Raw genomic sequence first — 26,249 nt, forward strand, 5'->3', positions numbered from 1 at the left:
CAATGTCACTTCCCAGTGAAAGGCAGAGACTTCACAGCAGGGAGAGGAGGAATAAAAGCTTGTTCGAGACACTGTGTCCAGGTTGTGGAGTTTTTATTTTACAGGGAGGTCGTACTGGGTTCTAGCAAGTTATAGACAGGCTCAGCTGTGCTTCACGTCCAGTGCCTTAGACAGAACCATCCAGCTACACTTGTTTTTCCTGTTTGGGTGGTCACCTGCCCTGGTCTCCACATGGCTCTGACAGAGCCATCTGAGGACGGGTTTCGACCCTCCCCTAGGAGGCCAATTCCAGAGCAGCCATTACTGCTCACCTCACTCTGCCATCTGGGTCCCTGTGCCACTGTCAATCCACAGAGCTTCCCATGCTTCAGGATTTTGAATGGCTGATTACAAACCCCTTTGGGAGGGGTTAGAGCAGCAGTCCCCAGAGTGCAAGCACAGTTCTTTGCCTAATGTAGTCAGTACATGGTCATCCTCAGCTTGACTACACCCAGTGCAGACTGCATGGCCTGCTCCAGGTCCAGCATGCAATGATGGTCTTGCTTGGCTGAAGATGAAGCACTGAGTGCTCAGACAGGGAGTGTCTGGAGGCCACATCCATATTGTCATGATGAAGAGGGCTGCCTTCTGCTCCACTCTGCTGCGTGTTAGCTCAGGCTGCTGGCAAGCTGCCAGCAGGACAGTGCACCTGGAAAGACGTCCAGGGGCATCCAGAGTGAAGCCTGTCTCACTGCCTGTCAAAGTGATTTTGGTCTCCTGCCTAAACCTTCTGAGCTAATGGTGTCTTTGACTGTATGTTGACTTCTACTAATCTGAAGGCTTGAAGCACCACAGCCAGCTGCAAACAAATGCCTTTCAGGATGTCGATAAGAGGATAAGTCAGGTTCCGGACACTGCAAAGGACATTCAATAGGAATAGCAGCAGGGGCTGCAGGAGGCTGTTAAACACGCCAACCAAGAAGGGCTTAAGAACGTGATCTCCTACAGTTGTCAGCAGGCCCACCACCAAGACCTGGAGGGAGAAGATGGATTTTGGTTAGTTGTTTACAGAGTTGTTTATATAGCTGAATATATTCACCAACCAGCAGTATGTACTGTATCCAGCCAGGTGTAATGGAACTGCTGAGTTTATGAATAATTCGTCCAGGACAGTCCACTAGCAAGGACCCTGTGAACAGACCAACCACTGAGGTTGATGGTATCCAGATACAAGCTCAGGTTGGAGGGAAGTTCTCCATGCTGAGAAGGGGGAAAGCAGACAGAAGAGGCCAAGAGATTGAGGGTAGAAGGAACAGTTGAGAAATCTCCATTTCTCCCCACCACAGAAAACGATAGCTTCTGTGTAGTACAGAAAAATCCAAAGTCACAGCAAAGCTGAAACTTCCCCAGGTATTACAGACCATTGGTAACCGCTCTAGGGGTTAAGATGAAAACTAGCTTCCCATTACAAGCCTGGTTTTCAACCCTTTAATCCAAAGGAGCAGATCCTTTTGAAACTCTATATGACACATCTCATCCCAGGGTAGAATCTGCCTGAAGTACTGGAAGGGAATCGGGAGTTTTATTCTTAGGGCTGTAAACATTTTTCCATCATTGACTGTGACAAATTTCCAACCCTCTTCCTAAGCTAGCTTTGGCTCATTCGTCTCCCAAACAGCTGGGCCTCCAACCTCCAGAGCCGCTTTGCTGCCTGAGCAGAGGCACCTTTTGGTGTTTGGGGAAGTGACGGATTTATAGCAGGGTTTTGTTTGAGAATTTCTTAATGTTTGTGTTTTGAATGTGAGATTCTTCATAATCTGCATTTCTCTGTCTAGACAACGTGGGGGATCAAGATACTAGTCTTCCTTTAACTCCTTTTCTGGAAAGCAGGGAGAGCTTCCACGCAGGGCATGTTTGCTTGTCTTAGACTGGACAGTTCTTTTATGAATCAATTTCTTTGGTTCCCAAAACCAATCATGCAGGTAAAATTAGCCAAATGTTGGAAGTCCCTGAGCCCTCCAATTCCTAGAACACACCCTTCTCTCAAAGGGAAGAGGAGTTCCAGACGCGCCTCAGACTTTGAGAACGTTCCTGAGGCTATGCAGCAAAAGCCACTGGCCTCAAAAGCCACAGACTCCACAGGGGTTATCCTCTTTTCTATATAGGAAAGTAAGTTGTGCTCCCTGAAGGCCAACATATCTCTGGACCCCATTTACCCCGCCCCCTGCGCTGGGAGTTGTTGACTTCACTATTTAGGCTAGGGCTTAGGTTACAAAGGAACCAGCACTTATAGAAGGAGAAAGTGGGATACATACACCCCCCATAGAAGACCTACTGCAAGAGGGTCAGCTCAAGGAAAACCTCTCCCCACTGAGACGGTAGAGGGTCCACCAGCCACGATGCTTCACTCACACAGAATCCACCCTCTCCTGCATACCCAAACATCACAGAAAAGCATGTTTTGGTTAGAGTTTGGCAAGTACTTAAAAGAAGCCATGTTGATAAAGCAGAGTCAGGACTTTCATTTTTGAGGAGTTTTCCATTTCTCCTCTTCATCCACCCACAAACCTAAAGCCACCCCCTGTAGCATCAGTTCTAGGGAACATCCTGTTTCCTTCAGAGGACTGAAGTTGTGCCCACCTCTACCAATACAGTCCCACATTATGTCTGGGCAGACTATGGTTTTAAATTGAGTTGGGATAGGCCAAAGGCATGTGACCAAAAAAGGATGAGGTCATGAGAAAGAAGAGCTAGTGTATTAAACTTACAGTGACCATTGGAAATACCAGTGTTCTCTTATTTAAGGTTTGGGCAAAGTAATAGACATAAAACACAGTTGATTGGGTACCAGGTGCAGTAAATAATTGGATATAAAAGAAAATCTTTCATCTGGCCTTAGGTAAGAGCTGATACTTGGCAATGACATCACTTGTTTGTTAAAGTGTACTGAAAAGTAAACTCTTAAAGGGTTCATTGCAAATACCTGCCTGACCGTGCTGGAGCTGACCTATATGGGTCTACGCACCCCTGGGTTTTGCCCATTTGTGAGTATCTTGCTCAAATGCTTGTAAATGTTTTGTTACTGTTTGGATGTAGTAAATTACTTAATTAGTTAGGCATGTTCAGAGCAATTTCGGCCTCTAGTTTAACAAAGGAAAGTAAGGTTAAATCGGTGTCATGGTAGTACCCTGCAACAGTGAGGATGATGGAACCCCACCATTACAATCTGATCCACCTAGGGTGCTACCAGAGGTGCCTTTCTAGGAGCAGGGAGGCCAGTGGAGCTCTGGGAAGGGCCCTGCTCACCTGGAACACTGATTTGCCGAGAAAGCGGACCAGCTCAATAAGGAAAACAAGGACCACGTTCATCAAGATCCTCAGCAGGCCAAAGAATTCCCTCAGGTTTTGCTGAATCACCTTCTCAGAGCTGCCAAATGGAGAGGAAATAAAGGTTCTCACGCTGGCAGGAAAGACCAGGCTCTTTGGGAATGAATCGTGCTAGCTCTGCCCTGGGTGTTACATCAACACAGAACTACTGTAAGAGTAAAATGACCCCCAAGCCCCACCTACCCACACTAGGGGCCAATGTTTTCAAACGTGGGTGTTGAGCTCCATATTCAGGCACTTAAATAAGTGGCCTGATTTTCAAAGATGCTGAGCACTCATCACCCAATGAGCCTTGTGGGTACTTGGCCCCTCTGTCGTCAGGCTGCTTATTTAGGTGTCTAACTTTAGGTATCCAAGAGTCAAAGTTGTGGTCAGGAGCTTGAAGAACCCCTTCCCCCATCCCCATCCTGCATTTGATTAAGCTGCCCAAGGGCCCAAAGCAAGTCAATAGCAGAAGCTGGAACAGAACACGGAGTCCTGATTCCCAGTCCCCTCCTCTAGCCACACTCCCCTTCACATACACAAAACCTGTCTCAGCCTCCGAGCTTTCAGCTAAAAGCAGCTAGATTATTTTAGTCTTTCAATATTACTCTTTATTAGCTGGCTGGACAGGTTGTTCATGAGCAATGCAAAAAGTTCTTCCCCTTGGGCTGAGCACAATTCCTCCACAGCACAGTGCCCTGCTCATCTAAGAAGCGAGAAGCCAGCACTCAGATCTAAATAAGTCTCTCACACGGCAATCTGGAGTGCTACCGACAGGCACCATCAGAGAGGATGAACGATTCCAGTAGCTTATAGGGAAAATCCAAGTCTTAATAGCCCTTACCATTGAAAACTGCTCATCTATGAAAAAGAACGTTATCTTGCAACAGTTTATAGATAGCCTTCATGTATTACAGCAATGGTATAAGAGATCGTTATTTGTGGTGGTGGTAAAAATCTCTCCGCTGCATTGTGCAATACTTTCACCAGCCTACCTTCTTCAAACATTCTGTTCAATAATTGTCCTGTGACAGTAAAGGCCAGAGCAGGATGCCTGACTCTGCCATTCAGCAATTTGACTGAGAAGAGATGCATCCTCGCTGGCTCAAAATGATTCGTTCCTTTACATCAGGAACAATAGGAAGCTCTGGAGGCTGGCCAGCTCAGGGTAATGGGTTATGAAGACTTCCATCTCCTGGTAACTAGCGAACCAGTGACCCAGAGTTGCTACCATCTGCTGGGAGCTCAGTGGCCCGCCAATGTGATACAGCGGTCTAAGTTGGAGTCCCCATTACAAAAGACACCCAGGAAATGCACTGGCCTCATGTTAGGTTGCCTCAGAGAGAAGCTGGTTACAGATGTGCTGTATAGGGCTAGATATCAATAGGGTTATTGCACCCAGAATCCTAGCAGTGATCTTTCTCAGAATCATAGAAATGTCGGGCTGGAAGGGACCTTGAGAAGTCATCAAGTCCAGCCCCCCCCCCCCCCCGGCACTGTGGCAGGACCAAGTACACCTAGATCTTCCCCAACAGGTGTTTGTCTAACCTGTTCTTAAAAGCCTCCAATGACAGGGATTTCACAAATGCCCTAGGAACCCTATTCCAGAGCTTAACTGCCCTTAGAGTTAGAAAGATTTCCTAATATTGAACTTAAATATCCTTTGTTGCAGATTAAGGCCAGTACTGCTTGTTCTGCCAATAGGGGACTTGGAGAACAACTGATCAGATCCCGCCTCAGCCGTCTTGTCTCTAGACTAACCATGCCCAGTTTTTGAACCTTTCCTCACAAGTCAGGTTTTCTAAACCTTTGATCATTTTTGTTGCTCTTCTCTGAACTCTCTCCAACTTGTCCAGGTCCTTCCTAAAGGGCGGCACCCAGACCTGGGACACAGAACTCCAGCTGAGGCCCCGCCAGCGCCGAGCAGAGCAGGACAATGACTTCCTACATACATTTCCCTACCTTTCCAGGGCAGAGTTGAGGTCAGCGGGAAGGGGCTGGAGAAGAAGACACCCTTGCACTGCTACTGCCTTCACTGTACCAAAGAAGTGCAATTTTCAGGGCCACTAGTCAACGGTCCATTCATTTTAGAAGGGAAAATAAATAAATAATTCGAGACAGCTGCAGGCGGGGACTTCCCACAGGACAGCGAGTGCTGGTTACCTTTCTGCCAGCTTCATCATGTAGGCTCTCTCATGATCTTTCTTAGGCTGGTAATAATGTCTGTTTCCATAGTCAAAGCAGTACATGCAGCTGAAAGAGCCAAAAGCGACACAGTTGTTGGGGACACTGGGGCATGGCCACTAGGTAACTCGAGGGGATGGAAGCCCCCTCGCACTAGGCCTAGGTGTCCTTGGCCCCCCCTCCCGCCTAGAGGCACTCGCAGCAGCTCTGCGTACTAGGAACAAGTGTCCTTGGCCCCCCCGACCTGGAGGCACACACAGCAGTTATGCTGAGGATCTGCAACAATATGCTGCAGAGTCAGACTGCCTGAAACTAAGCAAGGCCAAACAGGGCAGATATGGATTAACAATGCTGAATAAAGCAGCTTTATGTATAGTTTAACAAATGATACAGAGAACCAGGGAACTAGCTGGGAACTGGATTGGCTGGCTATATGGATACTTGGGGCAGCTTGCTATTGGATAAGTATGCTGGGAAAAAGGATGTATAAAAGCCTGTGTAACTTCCTGCTCTGGGTGCAGGATTTGAGATTCAAATCTCCCTGTACCTATTTGAAGCTTCAAATAAACTTTTCTGCGTCTCCACCCCGTTGTGATTATTGGGCGTAGCACACCGGGTAACGAACCACTCAAGCTGTTGTTCAGCCTCTTGGCACTGGGTGCCGGCAACACAGTGAACACCCACAGTGTGCAGCTGGCTACCTTTCACACTGTGAAAGCCGTCAGAATGGGCATCCCAGACGCTCCAGAGCCACCATTATCAACAAACAACGTTGCACACTAACTCTGGATGGACTGGGGGGGGAAGGGGAAGGGAGGAAGCTATATGCGGCAGGCACCACAAAGATGTCCACAGACCATGCTATTAATGGAGGGGAGTGTGCCCTCTAATGGCACAACAGAGAAGTGCTCTAGCAAGGCCCTGTGCACAGAATTTTTTGTCCAAAAGGTTTTTCTCAAGAGCTTTAACAAACATCTACTTAAATGGTGATTATCTGAAAAGTGGGGGGGGCGGGAATTCCACGGTACTGTCCCTCAGTGACTCAACAGTAACAGTACTTTGCCAGTAAAGATGTTTCCCGCCCCCGCATCCTCCCCGCAACTACCAGTTCTGCAAAGTTCCCTGATAATAGAGAGTCAAGCTGGGCTCTTTCCATCCCATGGGCCCCCCCACCAACAGTTCTACAGGCTGAATTATGTTCTCACTGACATCTGTGCCACTCCATTAGCTGCTTGCACAGGTGTAACTGTCTGGAGCTTAGCAAACCATTTTGTTGCTGACACCTGAGAAGGAAAAGACTCCAGCTTGCTCTTCCCTAGCATGTTGGTGCTGCAGATCTAGTAAAAATAAAAAGCACCACAAGAATGTGCAAACAGAACTCTGAATATACAAAAGGAGCAGCCCTGTTGGGTAATATGTTACCACTTTTACAGTCGCTTTTCAGAGGAGAACGACACTTTTAATCACCTTTGTCTGCACTGGTGAATGTACAGTTTGGCAATACTGGCCTTAATTAAAAAAATACAAACTGAAGAAATGATTGCCAATTGGATGAGACCTGGAAGGCCCTGGAGGTCAAAGCTTTGGCCACCCCTTTTTCAGACATTGCTGTGGTCACCTCTCTGGGGTGGATCATGGTAGCTGTTTAATAGAACACAGCAAGAGGTTAGAGCAGGAAATGGAAAAAAAAAAAAACTTTCCAGTTGAAAGTGCTGGTGAAGTTTGAGGGCTGGTCTACACTACAGAGTTACGTCAGCTTAACCACATTGCTCAGGGCTGTGAAAAACATCATGTCCCCTGCTATGCAATTAAGCCGACCTATGCCCCCCTGGAGACACTGCTAGGTTAGCAGAAGAATTCTTCCACTGACATAGCTACTGCCTCTCGGAGAGGTGGATCTACTACAGGGATGGAACAACCCCCTCCAGGTGCTGCAGGGAGTGTCGTAAATGCCTATGCTACAGAGCTGCCGCTGTACCACTGTTGCGTGTCTAGTGTAGACGTACTCTTAGGTAGGAAAAATACGATAACCCATATTGGGGTTTGGCTGGAACACCAGGATTAATACCGCTGTTACTGCAAGAAGTGCTCTACAGCTTTAGAAACCAGAGGCGACAGGAACAGCCTGGGAATCTGTCTGTGTGCACTTATGGATTCCAGTTGGATTTTACATTTACACCCTTATGGGGGTTGTTCGCGGCATTGTACCTCTTGTGTTAAAAGAAGGGGGACCGGGCCTCTGCCCTGAATGGGACAAACTTCACAGACCATCAGCAGGTTAATAACCTTGCCCTAGCAGGGCAATGGAGGCTCCTTGGAAGGGCTATTGACTTTCTAATGACTTATCAGATCCACCCCCTCTGAAACAAAGGGGTGTATGGAGGTGAACCTACCACAGCTGGGGTCCAAGGTCTCACACTGGGGCTCATGACCAAACCCCCTCTTATAAGCCAGAGTGCTTCTGTGAGTGCTTGAGCAGAGAGAGCCCAGAAGCAGAAGACTAGGCAGCAGGAGAGGGGGTGCAGAAGAAGCTGGGGTTCCCTGGAAGACACTGACTAAAACCCAAAGGACTCTCTGGAAGGGTGAGGAAACTGAGGCAGGTCCTTGCATGCAGGTGTTTGTTGTTTCTTACAGATCTATGTATCTCTTGTGCTCTCTCTAATAAAATGAAAGTGTGTGTATTTAGTAACACCTTGGCAGAGGCTGCGTGTTACTTGCTTAGGGCACGCCTACACTAAAAAATTAAGTCGACTTAAGTTCGGTCGGCCTCCAGCTACCGCAGTAATTAAATCAGCGCACACTGCACTCCTTCTGTTGGTGGTCTGCGTCCTCACCAGGATCGCTTGTACCAACTTACGTGGCACATCGTGGGGCACTGACAGGCAGTGTAAGCAACGCAATGTCGACATGCACACGGCATCGAGCTAACTACATTGACCTAAGTGGCTACGTCTCTCGCGGAGGTGGAGTTATTAGGTCGGTCTAGTGGGCAACTTACTTCAGCGTGAGCAATGTTACAGTGTAGACGCTTACAGAGTTCAGTTGATGTAAGCTGCTTTACATCAACCAAACTCTGTATTGTAGACCAAGCCTCAGACTGTCACTTAGTCCCTCAAAAGGGAAACCACAAACCAGAGGGTCCAAAGCTTTTGTGGAACTCTGGGAGCAAGTAGCTGCTACTGAGGAGTTTGGGGAGAGCAGCGGTAGTTTCAGGGCCCAGGGGTCCCCACTGCCAAAAGGGGTGTCAGACATGGGGGCTGCACCTGTACTGTCTGACTAGAGGTTCAAAGCCAGAGAGACAGTACCTAAACTTCATCCAGCCCTAGCAAGCCAAAAGCCTGTGGGACCCAAGGTTTGGGTGCAGTACAGCAGCCTGCTGAGTGTCCAGGAATGGGAGCTCATCTAGGGGTGTAACACCACATATGCTCAGGACAGAAGTTATGCATCATCTGAAAGATGGTGCCTCCAGCAACACTGCGCTCCTTTCTCCCTGAGAGGGAATGGGGCTTGGTTTCACTACCCACTCTGACTCAATGACCCAGTCAACCTTAATTAGTTTGGGGGAATATAAGAAAATCGCATACCAAGGGATGTTGCTGCAGTCACCAAATTCATCCCAGCCAAGAAGTCCTTCTAGATGCCCAACTCCCAGTATTTAGGAATCAAAAATGCCCTGAGAAGAGGGGAATGGGAGAACGAGTCCACAGGAAAGGGAAACAACAGGTTAGAGAGGCCTTTTCCAGGAGCAAGAAGGGAAGCAAGCATTTCACTTACTGGTCATCTTTATAACTAACATCTGTTACAGTCCCCACTTTAACTCCTTCCTCCATGGGACAATCAAGCTTTCTATACAGTGGCTCCGTAGTGAACCCATAGTTAATCCAACCAAGCTGTCAAAGAGAAGATACAAAAGTATACATAAAACATATCAAACTATTTTACTCTATCCAAAACTCAAGGACTGTTTCTAACACAATTTCTGGAAGAGAAATGTTCTTTGCATTCCTGCGCTTTTGGATGGCTTTTTTTTTCTGATAAGCTCATTAGTTTGTTCTTGTTGAATAACACACTCATGCTGTATATGGTTCTTTGTAGAATTAGAAAAAATAAACCTGAAGTCTCCCCTATAAAGGGCAGTGTAGATGCAAGGGCATGACTTCAGGAGATGGGGGGAGAAAGAATAAAATCCTCCCCAGTAACTATCATTCTGGGGAAGCAACTCCTCCTTGAATGTACTGATGGTAAATGACCACGGGAATAAACTACCAAGGGAAATGGTGGATTCTCCATCACTTGATGTCTTCACACCAAGGCTGGATGCCTTTGTGGAAGATGAGCTTTAGCCATACAAGTCACTGGGCTCAGTACAAGGGAAACCGGGGGAAATTGAATGGCCAGAAAGTCAGAGTAGATGACCAGATGGTCATCTTCTGGCCTTAAACTCAAAAGGGAATTGGCCACTCTTGGCAACATTAGAAGCTCTCCTTGTTCAGGGGTCTATTATTACCACTCCTAACCACGAATACCATGCTTTATGTCCAGTATCAGTCATTCATTCAGTTCTTGACCTGCTCTGCTGTGATGGTCAATGATGGGGGTTTACATGGGGGCACCCACCTGTCCACTAGGAACAGGACTGAGATCCACTAGCTCACTTCAGACCCAAGTGACAGCCGTGAGGATAGCAACTTCCTCGCTGGGTTGGCTGGGAACAGTCACAAGAAGCGAAAGGCTTTGTACCCCAGTCCTCTACAGTGAAGGGTTGTAAAAACCAACCCTCAGCAGCAACATCACCACATGCCTCAAGGAAGTGCTGGTACTTCACAACCTCTAACTCTGTCAGAGAAAAGAGACGACTAAGTGGGGGGATAGGACAGAGGTCTGTCAGATCACAAATGGTGTGGAGAAAGTGAACCAGGAAGTGTTATTTACCCCTTCACATAACACATGAACCAGGGGGTCACCCAATGAAAGTAAGAGGCAGTAGGTTTAAAACAAATCTAAGGAAGTATTTCTTCACACAACACAGAGTCAAACTGTGGAACTCATTGCCAGGGGATGTTGTGAAGGGCAGAAATATAATTGGGTTCAAAAAGAATTAGGTAAGTTCCTGGAGAATAGGTCGAATAGCTATTAGCCAAGATGGCCAGGGATGCAGCCCTATGCTCTGGGAGCCCCTAAACCTCTGACCACCAGATGCTGGGACTGGACTTCAGGAAAGCAGACTTCGACTCCCTCAGGGAACTGATGGGTAGGATCCCCTGGGGGAATAACATGAGGGGGAAAGGAGTCCAGGAGAGCTGGCTGTATTTCAAAGAATCCCTATTGAGGTTACAGGGACAAACCATCCCGATGTGTCGAAAGAATAGTAAATATGTCAGGCGACCCAGCTTGGCTTAACAGTGAAATCCTTGCGGATCTTAATCATAAAAAAGAAGCTTACAAGAAATGGAAGATTGGACAAATGACCAGGGAAGAGTATAAAAATGTTGCTCGGGCATGTAGGAATGAAATCAGGAGGGCCAAATTGCACCTGGAGCTGCAGCTAGCAAGAGATGTTAAGAGTAACAAGAAGGGTTTCTTCATGTATGTTGGCAACAAGAAGAAAGCCAAGGAAAGTGTGGGCCCCTTACTGAATGAGGGAGGCAACCTAGTGACAGAGGATGTGGAAAAAGCTAATGTACTCAATGCTTTTTTTGCCTCTGTCTTCACGAACAAGGTCAGCTCCCAGACTGCTGCGCTAGGCAACACAGCATGGGGAGTAGGTGGCCAGCCCTCTGTGGAGAAAGAAGTGGTTAGGGACTATTTAGAAAAGGTGGACGTGCACAAGTCCATGGGGCCGGATGCGTTGCATCCGAGAGTGCTAAAGGAGTTGGCGGATGTGATTGCAGAGCCATTGGCCATTATCTTTGAAAACTCATGGCGATCGGGGGAAGTCCCGGATGACTGGAAAAAGGCTAATGTAGTGCCCATCTTTAAAAAAGGGAAGAAGAAGGATCCTGGGAACTACAGGCCAGTCAGCCTCACCTCAGTCCCCGGAAAAATCCTGGAGCAAGTCCTCAAGGAATCAATCATGAAGCACTTACACGAGAGGAAAGTGATCAGGAACAGTCAGCATGGATTCACCAAGGGAAGGTCATGCCTGACTAATCTAATCGCCTTCTGTGATGAGATTACTGGTTCTGTGGATGAAGGGAAAGCAGTGGATGTATTGTTTCTTGACTTTAGCAAAGCTTTTGACACGGTCTCCCACAGTATTCTTGTCAGCAAGTTAAAGAAGCATGGGCTGGATGAATGCACTATAAGGTGGGTAGAAAGTTGGCTAGATTGTCGGGCTCAATGGGTAGTGATCAATGGCTCCATGTCTCGATGGCAGCCGGTATCAAGAGGAGTGCCCCAAGGGTCGGTCCTGGGGCTGGTTTTGTTCAATATCTTCATAAATGATCTGGAGGATGGTGTGGATTGCACTCTCAGCAAATTTGCGGATGATACTAAACTAGGAGGAGTGGTAGATACGGTGGCAGGTAGGGATAGGATACAGAGGGCCCTAGACAAATTGGAGGATTGGGCCAAAAGAAATCTGATGTGGTTCAACAAGGACAAGTGCAGAGTCCTGCACTTAGGACGGAAGAATCCAATGCACCGCTACAGACTAGGGACCGAATGGCTAGGCAGCAGTTCTGCAGAAAAGGACCTAGGGGTTACAGTGGACGAGAAGCTGGATATGAGTCAACCGTGTGCCCTTGTTGCCAAGAAGGCCAATGGCATTTTGGGATGTATAAGTAGGGGCATAGCCAGCAGATCAAGGGACGTGATCGTTCCCCTCTATTCGACATTGGTGAGGCCTCATCTGGAGTACTCTGTCCAGTTTTAGGCCCCACACTACAAGAAGGATGTGGAAAAATTGGAGAGAGTCCAGCGAAGGGCAACAAAAATGATTAGGGGTCTGGAACACATGACTTATGAGGAGAGGCTGAGGGAACTGGGATTGTTTAGTCTGCGGCAGAGAAGAATGAGGGGGGATTTGATAGCTGCTTTCAACTACCTGAGAGGTGGTTCCAAAGAGGATGGTTCTAGACTATTCTCAGTGGTAAAAGATGACAGGACAAGGAGTAATGGTCTCAAGTTGCAGTGGGGGAGGTTTAGGTTGGATATTAGGAAAAACTTTTTCTCTAGGAGGTGGTGAAACACTGGAATGCGTTATCTAGGGAGGTGGTAGAATCTCCTTCCTTACAAGTTTTTAAGGTCAGGCTTGACAAAGCCCTGGCTGGGATGATTTAATTGGGGACTGGTCCTGCTTTGAGCAGGGGGTTGGACTAGATGACCTCCTGAGGTCCCTTCCAACCCTGATATTCTATGATTCTATGACTGGTTAAATGCCCTGTTCTGTTCATTCCCTCTGAAGCATCTGGCCCCGGCCACTGTCAGAAGACAAGTTACAGGGTTCGATGGACCATTGGTATGACCCAGTATGGCCATTCTTATGTCATTTAGGAACTGAGGCCCTATGTAGGATGGCATGGTGCCATCTTCACCTTTAGTAAAAGAAGGTCCAGCTCTGGCTTCATATAGTTAGTTGTACCCTCTTATACCAGGAGAGAATGTGGTCCCCAAGTGAGAGTGAAAGAAAAAATGAGTGTGCATCAATGCTAGATTTTACTGTCCACGATTAGGCCTGGGTAATGTACCTACCTATTGTAGGATTAGCCATTGTGCCCATCACTATAGCAACCAAGCACTGAACAGCTCTCCCGGAGATGACTTGTATACAGATGAGATCCAAACCAGGACTGAGGTGCATTGGCAGAGCTGTCCTGGGACAGCTGGCACAACACAGCACCTGCTCACCATGCCAACCTAAGCCACTTAGTTCCTCATTTCCAAAAGCCCAGCTTTTTTCTGCTCTGTTCTCTTTTAAACCAACTGACCAAAATCCTGGATGGACTTTATAATAAAGACAGGCCCAAGTAGCAAAGCTCCCTTGAAGCATGTGCATGCGCATGAGAGGTCAGGGGTGGGGCACAAAAGTTGGGGTCCAATGTATTGCTTCATCTATGGTTTGCAAGGGACTTGGTAAAGTACAAACACAACCAAGTTATGATTTGGTTCTGCAGAACGGCGTGGAGGCCTGAATATGGGGCCCACAGACTGCATTGGGGCAGAACTCTGAATATGCTCGGGCGTAACTTTTGGGAGTAGAGGGCAAAAACCCTTGAACATAGATCAGTCACTGCTCTTGCAGCTCTCTAATCACCATCACAGGTTGGCCAGGACCTCTAGGCAGAGTCGTCTCAGCTGAGAGAGTGCCACAGAGACACAAAGTATTGGAGTTTTCAGAAGTCAAGTGACTTGGAGAGAACTGTGCTGTTATCCTGAGATACACCCAGCTTTTGGATAAAAGGAGTTTTTAGGCACAGCAGAGAACCAGACAGGGTTTCCAGTCCAACCTCAGACACAAGTAGAAGGTAATCTAGTGGTTAAACCTCTTCCTAAGGAGAATTTTATTAACTAAGCAGACATTTCCGGAAGACAGAGCTCTTCAAAATCCCCTTCAGAAATGAAAGCCAAACCTCTAATCTCCATTCTGTTAGCACAACAGAGGTCCTGGATTGAGAGGAACATCCCAGTTTGGGCTGATCAAGTGCTGAAAGAGTCTGCAGAACAAATGACACGAGGATGAGCAGCCCCCCTCTAGAGACTCCCACATTTTTTTTTTTACAGGGAGGCACTTTCATATCAGGGTTAGAGCTGAGCCCGAGTGGGAACAGGACAATTCAAGGGCTGGTTGAAGGCATCCAAGGACAGTCACACTCATAAAAGTATCTTCGACTGAAAGCTCTTGGCACAGCATCTGCCTGACCCTGATCTGAGCTTTTGGGCATTACCGTAAAACAGATAATAAATATGAAAACTATGAAATAATAATCAGCACTTCACTCTTCACTATCACCTGGAAAAAATGCCAGCCTGAGAGAGATTTAAAGAGCTCTATCAATTTACCTTATCCAAAACCAAGATCAAGAAGGAGATGGATCCCAGCCCACCTCCTAGCTGCTTGCTCAGTTACCAGTGGGGATACAAAGAGCAGAAGATTTTCAGTGTTTAGGTAGGTGTTTGCAGCACTAGCTATTGGGGAGAAAATAAAAAATCATCTATTGACTTGTAAACTAAGAACTCTGGCTCCTCAATCACAGCCTGAGGCTGCCACTGCTCTCACCTCTCCAGATCCTTCTGCAGCTGGGGTCTCTTCTGCTGACGTTTACTGTCATGGCCACTTTTAGCATCATGTGCCAATTTGATCACAGCTGAGTTTACACCAAACACACTCTGCTTTCTATCACGCTTGTCACTCCAGCAGCCAACCGCTTCCATTACAGGGATTGAAACACAAGAGCAGAACAGGTGTAGCTGATCAAAGGCTAAGTAGAAAAGAAGAGGTTCCTCGAGAATGCCCCCAGACAGCTTGCAGAGGCCATGAAGCAGCTGCACAGGATGTGGAGTTGAGAGTCTCCAGCGGCTTTGTGGATGAGTTAAGTGTTCGCCAACTGGGCTACAACGCTGCTTGAAGCCTCAGAGATGTTTAGCTGCTGTAACAGGAGACCAGAGACCCGTGTGAGAACCATTGAGCTCTACACAACACAGCTCTCCAGTCTAGTTGGCTCCGCGGATCCGGGCCCCACAGAGGGATACTGATATATTTTAAGGTACCATTTCAGAATCAATTACACTAGCACAGGCCAAGTCTATAGATCGCTACAGTTAACTTGTGCACTACATTATGGATGCGTGTGTGTCGCTAGGCAGTCCTGGCCAGAGCCTGACAGTAAGATGGCTGCAAACGCTGCGTGCTGTAGTGGCTAGGCACAGTGCAGCACACGGAGGTCGCCTCCGACACATATATATCGAAATAGGACTCTCACAGTCCTATGCTGTACTGAATTGGGAACTGCCAGATGAAGCTACAGAAGGCTTTGGGCAGCCTCCACGCAAGTGGGTACAGATGATCCGTTACCTCTTTCAGTTCCTCTTCACGCTCCACTACAGAGCCCTCAGCCCACTTCCTTCCTGCTCCTCCCAGTGGAGGGGGAGAGTTCCTCTTCTCAAGCCCAAAGCTGTTCTTGTTCCCTCTGCCATCTGGGACGCAGGGTAGCTGGGTCTGGTTTGGAGAGGATTCTAGACAAATATCCCAACAAAGGAAACAAAGAGGAGCGTTAGAGTCAGATACGGCCGCCAATGAAGTCTGGGCTCGAGGGGGGTGGGGCTTGCAGGTTTCTTTGTTTTTTTCCTCTCTTTCTTTGGAAAAAGAAATGCAAACAAGTCAGTAGCTCCCCCATAAGCAACAGCTGGCTGAGTCATGAATCAGATTTCACAGCAGCTGGGAGCTTAGCCAGCCTCCCATTCCACCAGCACCATGATGATCACCACACATTTCCTTTAGCATCACCACAGTCTATCAGATGAACATAGACTGCCTGAAACCACATCCCAACTGGCTGGTTGCATCATGCTGAAGTCACACTGTCCACCTGCTGCATACAGCTCATGATGTCGCTAGCTAAATCACGCACCTCCGGCAATGCAGGCCTCCCTCACCAGAGACAAAACAGCTCTCCCTTAGCTCGTGATAGCAGCTTTCTTCCTACCCCTGCCCCTTTGCTTTTCCTGCCTTTTTCCAGGCTGCATCTTGCACGTGAACTCCCCACCCCAGTACCCAAAGCAATATCAAACTATTCACTCACATCCCTCCTTAGCACTCACTTCTTCTAACAAGACTCACTTTGTGTAGTGTTCCTTGCCAGAGAGAAGAGGCAGAACTAGGCTGCGATCAATACAAAGGGGACTCTTCACTGAGGCGGCAGGACACAGACAGTCCCTGTGGTTTTCCCTGACTCTATAGCTTCCAGACTGACTGACAGACACAGTTTGTGCTGCCAAGTGTCACTTCTCATCTCCTGAAATCCTGGCCTGGACCATGCAGTCACGGAAAGACCTGCTGACTATGCTAGTGGTATCAAAAAATCCTCCTGTTGCCTAAAGCCTCTCACGGCTGACTTGTTTGGTCTGCAAGCAGCTTGGGACAGAGAACACATCTTCCTGCATGGAGCATGCTGCAGGCACTTAATACATCTTTGGAGCATGTCACTGTGTCTTCCAACTCAGAGCAACAACATACCCTTTGCATTCAGGTACTGCCTCCAATGTGCTAGGCACGGTCCAAACACACAATCCCTGCCCTGAAGAACCTATGATCTAATAATATTTGGCACTTATAAAGCTGGGCCAGTATCATCACCCCATTTCACAGATTGGTCAAACGAGGCAGAGAGGTGAAGTGACCTGCCCTAGCTCTCACAGGGAGTTGGCAGCTGAGTCATGAATAGAACCAAGGAGTCCTGGCTGCCAGCCCCACTCATATACAAATTACAAACGGATACAGTCAGCAGCAACATACAGCCTTCTCCTGCTCAGTGACCGTGCCTGGCCTGGGCCAAGTTACCTTCAGTTTGTGTGCTCTTGGTAAGGGGCTGCATCCGCCTCGGACTTTTGATCTCAGACCGAGCCTCTGAGTTGTCACACTCCTCTCTTTTTTCAGCTGGTGCTAAGGCCAGCTTAGCCAATGGTGGTGGATCTCCTGTTGGAAAGTAAACAGTACAGGCTCTCTTTTTGTGAAAGAGGCAATGAAGAGGCATTCAGGGCACAGACAGAAGACTGAATGGATAAGAAAGGAGACAGTGGACGGAGTTTAGTACAAGCTCTACCAAGGATCATCTAGTCCACCCCCTACCAAGCCAGGACACACTCCCCAGATAGGGGATGGTATCACACTCTAAACCAATCATCTTTTACTGTTAGGTGGTTACCTACTAGTCAGACAATATTAGACTGCAGCTGTTCAATCCTCACTCTAGTGCCAGGTACCACCGTAAGCCATTCTTCTCCCTCTCTAGAAGTCATTCAACTTTCAGATACTTTTAGAAGTGTGTTTCCCGTTGGGCATTGCCTGGGCTAGTTGGACATGTCTAGTTCTCACAGCTCTTCCTCACATATCAAACCCTCCAGCCCCGTCATCAATTTCTCTGTACTCTGAGTTGCCTCTAACTGATCTTTGCATCTCTCTGGGACTGAAGTGATGCTCAGGGGGGCAGAGACAGGACAGCCGTACCTTTCTCCAGTGCGTTCTGGCAAAGGGCATTGACAACATTCATGAATTAAGCCACCCACCTTCCACCTCTTCTGTGCCAATTCATTCATTGACGCATCTCCCTTTCCACTCATCTCACCCAGAAAAAGTCCCCTGCTCACATACATAGCATGACCTGGTTCTCTATTTCAAATTTGGCTTCTGCTCTCTGATGCAATTGGATGGTAGCCATGCACAAGGCCTGAGAAAGGGTCAGTCATTTGAAAACTAAGAAGTAGCTAGGATACCAAGTGGCTAGTTCACTGTAGCTGCCATTCTGCCCCAATCTCAACTTCTATACGATTTTACACTCAGGCAGGGTGGTCACTGCTAGCTTGTCTCTGTCCATGGAAAATTTCTGAGTCCACTGGATTTTCAGACAAAGCGGACGTGCTCTTTCCCTCCCGGCTTTGTTTATACCTTACACACGCTGGGTACATTTCAGAGCAGGATAGCTGCATGTGGAACAACATGCTTACTCCGCTCTAAATGTGCTCCTCTTGCTCCAGCATGGTTTCCAATGACAGAAATGGAGCAACTGGAGTTTAGAGGTTTGGTTAATCTCTAATTTTAATATGTTTCTGCAACAGGATCCAGCTAACTGAGAGATCCTGTAGAGCAGTGGTTCCCAAACTGGGGTTCGTGAAATGTTACAAGGAGTTCTCAGGAAAAATTTCCCTAATGGCGGACAGAGCTGTCCCTAGGACCTTGGGCAGCACGGGGCCAGCAGCTCAGAGCCTCTGGACTTCCAAGAGCTAAGCAGATCAAAGCAACCATATCTATCCCACTGAGGAGATGTAAACTTCAAGACTCCTTATAAGAAATGGAAAGGGAGGTGGATATTTTTTGCTGTTTTTAAAATTAAATAGGCAGCTAGTATTGTTTTTAAAATTATTATGAAGAACAAGTTTAAGCTTTGTTGTAACGTGCGTTGTTTGCCTGGACTGCTCAAGACCTGAATGCTTGTGTCGGAGGAACTCTTTGAGTTGGCTTCTTAAATACCTTCATACTGTTTCACATCTGATACTCCTTGGTGAAACATAGGAGCCTTGTCTTATAACAGGCTTATTCAAAGTGATACAAGCTATGAAAGTGGGATCTTGGAAGAGTGTTGCCGTTTTCATAATGTAATAAAAAGACTGTAATGATAAATAATAATTAATAATAAATAGTGTGTAATAAGCATGTCATAAAAACAAATTTTATGTTTCCAAGATCACTGCTTTTATAATTTATACTCAGATAACGGAGAAAATCCCTGGAAATGTTCATTTTTAGGAGGGGGTTCGTGAGACTTGACATTTTAGTGAAAGGGGTTCACAGGTTGTTAAAGTTTGGGAACCACACAGAGAAAAGCAGAGCTGGAATATTTTTTAGGCAGAATAAAGTATGCAAAGCACGGTTCCGGTTCTTGTAGAAGGACTTCAGGCAGAATCATCCCTTCGATTGTGAGGGGCCTGGGTCGGTATCTGTGTTTTTGTCTTGTTTTCTTGACGTTTTTATTTACCTTGAGCATGTTCTGTTGAGCTGGACTTGTAAACAAAGGCTCTCTGATTTTTCACAGAATGTTGATGAGATTTAGCATCTTTGGGGTCTTGATCTAAGAGAAATTAAGGAAAACAGGTACAAGAAGTAAACCGTCTACTGAGCCAAGCCACAGCCACTCACATGCCCCAGAGATGGCCACAGTAAAGAGTCCTGAATGGAACAGGATCACTTTTTTCCAAATCAAGAAGTTATTCCAGTCCTGGGCTCCCCACGCACACAGCAATTCTGACGTCCCTCAGTCCTGGCCCACAGCCCTTCTGGTCTTCTACGCTTGCATCCCCACACTGCTCTACCAATGCATCCCTCTACTCCTGAGCTAGAACATCCTCTACTGCTGAGAATCTGCTCAGACCAAGCAAACCCGCCACTCAGGTTGAACTGTGCTAATCCTGTGGCAGTTTGGGAAGGTAGAATATGCACAAGGCTGAGAAGACCACAGCCATATAACAGTGCATTGAAGGTAGTAGAGGGTTATATTTGTGTCTGATGCAGAAGTCATCTGTAAGTGCCAGTTACTCAGATGTGCTCTGTGCCAGCCCATCAGATTGGTGGGAAGCTGGTAAAATTCACTGATATACGATTTGTATATTTTAAAGAAATCGGCTTCATAAAAAGATGAGATCCTTTAACAAAGGCTTCGAAGCAGTGGGGCTGGGGTAAGGGGTAAGGAGAGAGTGGAGCTGCAGCAAGCTCAGCTCTACAGGCCAGGGTTGACAGGACTACCTTACTTGGCTCTGCTGCACCCTCTGTGGGCAAGCAAAGTGCAGGACTGATGGCCTCACAGGTATGTCTACACTGGAGCTGCAGGTGTAACTTCTAACTCTGGCAAACAGACCTGAGCCAGCCGCGATGGACTAGCATGCAACAAATGGAAGTACTGCTGCAGCAATGTGGAAGGCTAGCAGCCTGAATACATACACAGGGCTTGAGACGTGAGTGTACTCCAGCCAGCTAGCTCCAGCTCCAGAGTAGATTAAGAGCCCCATCCAGTTCTTCAGCTTCCCCTGTCAGGAAGATGCTGGACTGGAAGACAACTCCAAGTGACTACAGAACATGAGATCTGTTCTCCAGGCCAGTCAGAATACAACCCAATAAAGACAAACCTGCCTTCACATCTATCAGATAAAGTGATCTGTTACAGTCTCAAACAGGACCTGAAAGGCACCCTACAACCTCATCTTCAGGAGAGTTCTGGGGACATCACCTATCAGAGTTCCCTTAAAGTCCTCAAACGGAGGGTTCTTCTGATCCACTCTCCTGCTTGCCACCTTTTTCCTTGGTGCCTGAAGATGGCTCTCCCCCTCAGCAGAGGCTCTGGACACTTGCGAGTGGGTGAAAGCAATATTCATCCATGAACTGTAGAGATTAAAGGTCTAATTAGGAAAATAAAGGGCCACATACATAGAATCATAGAATATCAGGGTTGGAAGGGACCTCAGGAGGTCATCTAGTCCAACCCCCTGCTCAAAGCAGGACCAATCCCCAACTAAATCATCCCAGCCAGGGCTTTGTCAAGCCTGACCTTAAAAACTTCAAAGGAAGGAGATTCCACCACCTCCCTAGGTAATGCATTCCAGTGTTCACCACCCTCCTAGTGAAAAAGTTTTTCCTAATATCCAACCTAAACCTCCCCCACTGCAACTTGAGACCATTACTCCTCGTTCTGTCATCTGCTACCACTGAGAACAGTCTAGATCCATCCTCTTTGGAACCCCCTTTCAGGTAGTTGAAAGCAGCTATCAAATCCCCCCTCATTCTTCTCTTCCGCACACTAAACAATCCCAGTTCCCTCAGCCTCTCCTCAGAAGTCATGTGTTCCAGTCCCCTAATCATTTTTGTTGCCCTCCGCTGGACTCTCTCCAATTTTTCCACATCCTTCTTGCAGTGTGGGGCCCAAAACTGGACGGAGTACTCCAGATGAGGCCTCACCAATGTCCAATAGAGGGGAACAATCATGTCCCTCGATCTGCTGGCAATGCCCCTACTTATACATCCCAAAATGCCACTGGCCTTCTTGGCAACAAGGGCACACTGTTGACTCATACCCAGCTTCTCGTCCACTGTAACCCCTAGGTCCTTTTCTGCAGAACTGCTGCCGAGCCATTCGGTCCCTGGTCTGTAGCAGTGCATGGGATTCCTCCGTCCTAAGTGCAGGACTCTGCACTTGTCCTTGTTGAACCTCATCAGATTTCTTGTGGCCCAATCCTCTAATTTGTCTAGGGCCCTTTGTATCCTATCCCTACCCTCCAGCGTATCTACCTCTCCTCCCAGTTTAGTGTCATCTGCAAACTTGCTGAGGGTGCAATCCACACCATCCTCCAGATCATTTATGAAGATATTGAACAAAACCGGCCCCAGGAACGACCCTTGGGGCACTCCACTTGATACCGGCTGCCAACTAGACATGGAACCACTGATCACTACCTGTTGAGCCCGACAATCTAGCCAGCTTTTTATCCACCTTATAGTCCATTCATCCAGCCCATACTTCTTTAACTTACTGGCAAGAATACTGTGGGAGACTATGTCAAAAGCTTTGCTAAAGTCAAGGAACAACACGTCCACTGCTTTCCCCTCATCCACAGAGCCAGTTATCTCGTCATAGAAGGCAATTAGATTAGTCAGGCATGACTTGCCCTTGGTGAATCCATGCTGACTGTTCCTGATCACTTTCCTCTCCTCTAAGTGCTTCAGAATTGATTCCTTGAGGACCTGCTCCATGATTTTTCCAGGGACTGAGGTGAGGCTGACTGGCCTATAGTTCCCCAGATCCTCCTCCTTCCCTTTTTTAAAGATGGACACTACATTAGCCTTTTTCCAGTCGTCCGGGACCTCCCCCGATCGCCGTGAGTTTTCAAAGATAATGGCCAATGGCTCTGCATCACATCCGCCAACTCCTTTAGCACTCTTGGATGCAGCGCATCCGGCCCCACGGACTTGTGCTCATCCAGCTTTTCTAAATAGTCCCGAACCACTTCTTTCTCCACAGAGGGCGGGTCACCTCCTCCCCATGCTGTGCTGCCCAGTGCAGCAGTCTGGGAGCTGACCTTGTTCGTGAAGACAGAGGCAAAAAAAGCATTGAGTACATTAGCTTTTTCCACATCCTCTGTCACTAGGTTGCCTCCCTCATTCAGTAAGGGGCCCACACTTTCCTTGACTTTCTTTTTGTTGCTAACATACCTGAAGAAACCCTTCTTGTTACTCTTAACATCTCTTGCTAGCTGCAACTCCAGGTGTGATTTGGCCTTCCTGATTTCACTCCTGCATGCCCGAGCAATATTTTTATACTCCTCCCTAGTCTTTTGTCCAATCTTCCACTTCTTGTAAGCTGCTTTTTTGTGTTTAAGATCAGCAAGGATTTCACTGTTAAGCCAAGCTGGTCGCCTGCCATATTTACTATTCTTTCTACACATCAGGATGGTTTGTCCCTGTAACCTCACTAAGGATGCAGATGAAGTTTCCCTCCCCTCGGGTTAAAAGTCAAACCTAAATTATTCGTGACAATATCTACAACCTCGTCAGTAAACCTGTGATCTAGTTGCGCAGATTAAGAAGATATTTGAACCAGAAGGGGAAAAAAATCAGCTGTCTGCGTTTTGTGGCTGTGTAAACAATTCTAGGACGGTTGGCCACGTCCTGGTGATTTGGAACACGAACATCTGATGTTCCGTCAAAGAGAAGTTTCTCTGTAGTTGGTGCTGCAATGCTTCCATCCGATCCCCACACGAAGGAATTCTCGTGTACAGCAGGGATGCAGACTGACTGCTAGTTTGCCATGCAAAATCTCATAAACCTTATGGTGAAATCCTTGCACTATCTCCAGCTGATCCCCACTCAGCCCCTTGATAAATGTCGAGTTTATGGCTCAGTTCCCACAGCTCCCCAGATGAGAGCTGTTGTGCTAAATGGGCCTACAAATTTACCCTAATTGTGAGTTAAACTGTAAAAAGTGAATGAACATTTATAGAGTGAGTAACAAAATGGAGGAACTAGAACTACTGGTGCAGGAAGTGAAGCCAGATACTATAGGGATGTCAGAAACATGGTGGAATAGTAGCCATGACTGGAGTACAGGTATTGAAGGCTATGTGCTGTTCAGGAAAGACAGAAATAAGGATAAAGGTGGTGGAGCAGCATTGTATGTTAATGATGAGGTAGACTGTAAAGAAATTAGAAGTGATGGATAACACAGAGTCCATTTGGGTCAAAATCAGTTTGGGAAAGAAAGCTACCAGAGGCTACTCTAGGATAGTGCTTGGGGTATGCTAAAGACCCCAGGATCCAATCTGGATATGGATTGACACCTTGTTAATATTGTTAATGAAATAAATACAATTGGAAATTGTATGATTATGGCAGACTTTAATGTCCCAGATATAGATTGAAGGACAAGTGCTACTAGTAATAGCAAGGCCCAGATTTTCCGGGTTGTGATAGCTGGCAGATGTCTTCATCAAACAGTCATCGAACCAACAAGGGGTGATGTCGTTTCCGATTTAGAATTGGTGAGTCGTGAGGACGTGGTTCGAGTGATCATGAGCTAATTCAGTTTAAACTGAATGAAAGGATAAACAAAAACAAATTTGCACATAGGGTCCCTGATTTCAAAACTGCAAACTTTAAAATATTAAGGGAATTAGCTAGGGAAGTGGACTAGACTGAAGAACTCAAGGATCTGAATGTGGAGGAGGCCTGGAATTACTTTAAGTCAAAGTTGCAGAAACTCTGCCTGCATCCCAAGAAAGGGGAAAAAATGCATAGGGAAGGGTTGCAGACTAAGTATCACAAAGAGGTGATAAAGGGAAAGCAGAAAGCCTACAAGAAATGGAAGATGGGAAGGATCAGCAAGGAAAGTGTAGGGATAAATGAGAATTGCTAAAAGCTAAGCAGAGTTGGACCTTTTAAAGGAAATTATGTCCACCTAAGTTAGGTCGGCGTACAGCCGATGCAGTAATTAAAGGAAAGAAGAAGTAGGATCGCCAAGCACTGAGGATGGAGTGGAGATTAAAGATAATCTAGGCATGTCCCAACACCTAAAGAAATACTTTGCCTCAGTTTTTAATGAGGCTAAAGAAGAGCTTAGGGGCAATGGCAGGGTAGTTAATGGGAACGAGGATATGGAAGTAGAAATTACCATATCCAAGGTGGAAGACAAACTCAAACAGCTTAATGGGACTAAACTGGGGAGTCTGGATAATCTCCATCCAAAAATATTAAAGGAACTGGCACATGAAAATGGGAGCCCAATAGCAAAGATTTTTAATGACTCTGTAAACTCATGGGTCATGACTAGAGAATTGCTAACATCGTATCTATTTTGAAGAAAAGGAAAAAAAGTGATCCAGGAAATTACAGGCCTCTTAGTTTGACCTCAACTGTATGCAAGGTCTTGGAACAAATTTTGAAAGAGAAAGCAATTAAGGACATAAAGGTAAATGGTAATTGGGATAGAATATAACATGGGTTTACAAAAGGTAGATCATGCCAGACCGACACGATCTCCTTCTTTGAGAAAAAAAAACTGATTTTTTTGACAAAGGAAATGCAGTAGATCTAATCTATCTGGATTTCAGAAAGGCATTTGATAGAGTTCCACATGGGAAATTATTAGTTAAATTGGAGAAGATGGGGATGAATATGAAAACTGGAAGGTGGATAAGAAACTGGTTAAAGGGAAGACTACAATGGTCATACTGAAAGGTAAACTGTCAGGCTGGGCAAAATTTATTAGTAGAGATCCTCGGAGATCGGTCTTGGGACCAATCTCATTTAACATTTTTATTTCTGACCTTGGCACAAGAAGTGGGATTGTGCTAATAAAATTTGCAGATGACACAAAATTGGGAGGTATTGCCAATATGGAGGAGGACCGGAATATCATACAAGAAGATCTGGACGACCTTGAAAACTGGAGTAATAGAAATGGGATAAAATTTAATAGTGCAAACTTATGCACTTAGGGACTAACAAGAAGATTTTTTTCTATAAACTGGGGATTTATCAGTTACAAGTGACAAAGGAAGAGAAGACCTGAGTGTGTTGGTTGATCACGGGATAACTATGAGCTGTCAACGTGATTGCGGCCATGAAAAGGGCTAATACAGTCCTAGGATGCATAAGTGAGGTATATCCAGTAGAGACAAGGATAACAATACTAACACTTCCAAGGCACTGGTGAGACGTCATCTGGAGTACTGTGTGCAATTCTGGTCTCCCATGTTTAAGAAAGATGAATTCAAACTGGAATAGGTACAGAGAAGGGCTACTAGGATGATCCAAGGAATGGAAAACCTGCCTTGCGAGAGGAGACTCAAAGAGCTGGAGATATGACTGCTCTCTATAAATATGTCAGCGGGATAGATACCAGGGAGGGAGAGGAGTTATTTCAGTTAAGTGCCAATGCGGACACAAAAACAAATGGATATAAACTGGTTATCAACAAGTTTAGGCTTGAAATTAGACAAAGGTTTCTAACCATCAGAGGAGTGAAGTTCTGGAACAACCTCCCAAGAGGAGCAGGGGAGGCAAAAAACCTAACTGGTTTCAAGACTGAGCTTGATAAGCTTATAAAGGGGATGGTACAAGGAAACTGCCTACAACTGCATGCAGCCGATCTGCAACCGCTAGTAGCAAATATCCCCAAGAGCCGGTGATGGAACACTAGATGGGGACGGTTCTGAGTTACTAGAGACTTCTTTCCCCGGGTCTTGCCCACATGCTCAGGGTCCAACTGACCATCATGTTTGAGGTCGGGAAGGATTTTTCCCTTAGGTCAGACTGGCAGAGACTCTGGGGGTTTTTAGCCTTCCTCTGCAGCATGGGACACAGATCACTTTCAGGTTTAAACTACTATAAATGGTGGATTCTCTGTAACATTAAGTCTTTAAATCATGACTTGAGGACTTCAGTAACTCAGCCAGAGGTTATGAGCATGTTACAGAGGTGGGTGGGTGAGGTTCTGTGGCTTGCAATGTGCAGGTCAGACAAG

The 26,249-nt window shown here is 46.6% G+C and overlaps 1 protein-coding gene across 1 annotated transcript in view; it reads right to left on the minus strand.

The window, feature by feature from the left end:
• Positions 1 to 760: 760 nt before the first annotated feature.
• The window catches only part of LOC141991024 (uncharacterized), a 33,333-nt gene continuing 7,844 nt past the window's right edge, over positions 761 to 26,249 (minus strand). Inside the window, exons 4-10 of the mRNA XM_074959051.1 lie at positions 19,221 to 19,313; positions 17,030 to 17,164; positions 15,545 to 15,705; positions 9,307 to 9,422; positions 5,512 to 5,601; positions 3,286 to 3,406; positions 761 to 1,012 (exon numbers count right to left, since the gene is read on the minus strand). Of these exons, the coding sequence (XP_074815152.1) occupies positions 761 to 1,012; positions 3,286 to 3,406; positions 5,512 to 5,601; positions 9,307 to 9,422; positions 15,545 to 15,705; positions 17,030 to 17,164; positions 19,221 to 19,313 (968 nt within the window). The remainder of the gene's footprint in view (positions 1,013 to 3,285; positions 3,407 to 5,511; positions 5,602 to 9,306; positions 9,423 to 15,544; positions 15,706 to 17,029; positions 17,165 to 19,220; positions 19,314 to 26,249) is intronic.

The sequence above is a fragment of the Natator depressus genome, chromosome 1 (assembly GCF_965152275.1).
Source record: "Natator depressus isolate rNatDep1 chromosome 1, rNatDep2.hap1, whole genome shotgun sequence".
NCBI lineage: Eukaryota > Metazoa > Chordata > Testudines > Cheloniidae > Natator > Natator depressus.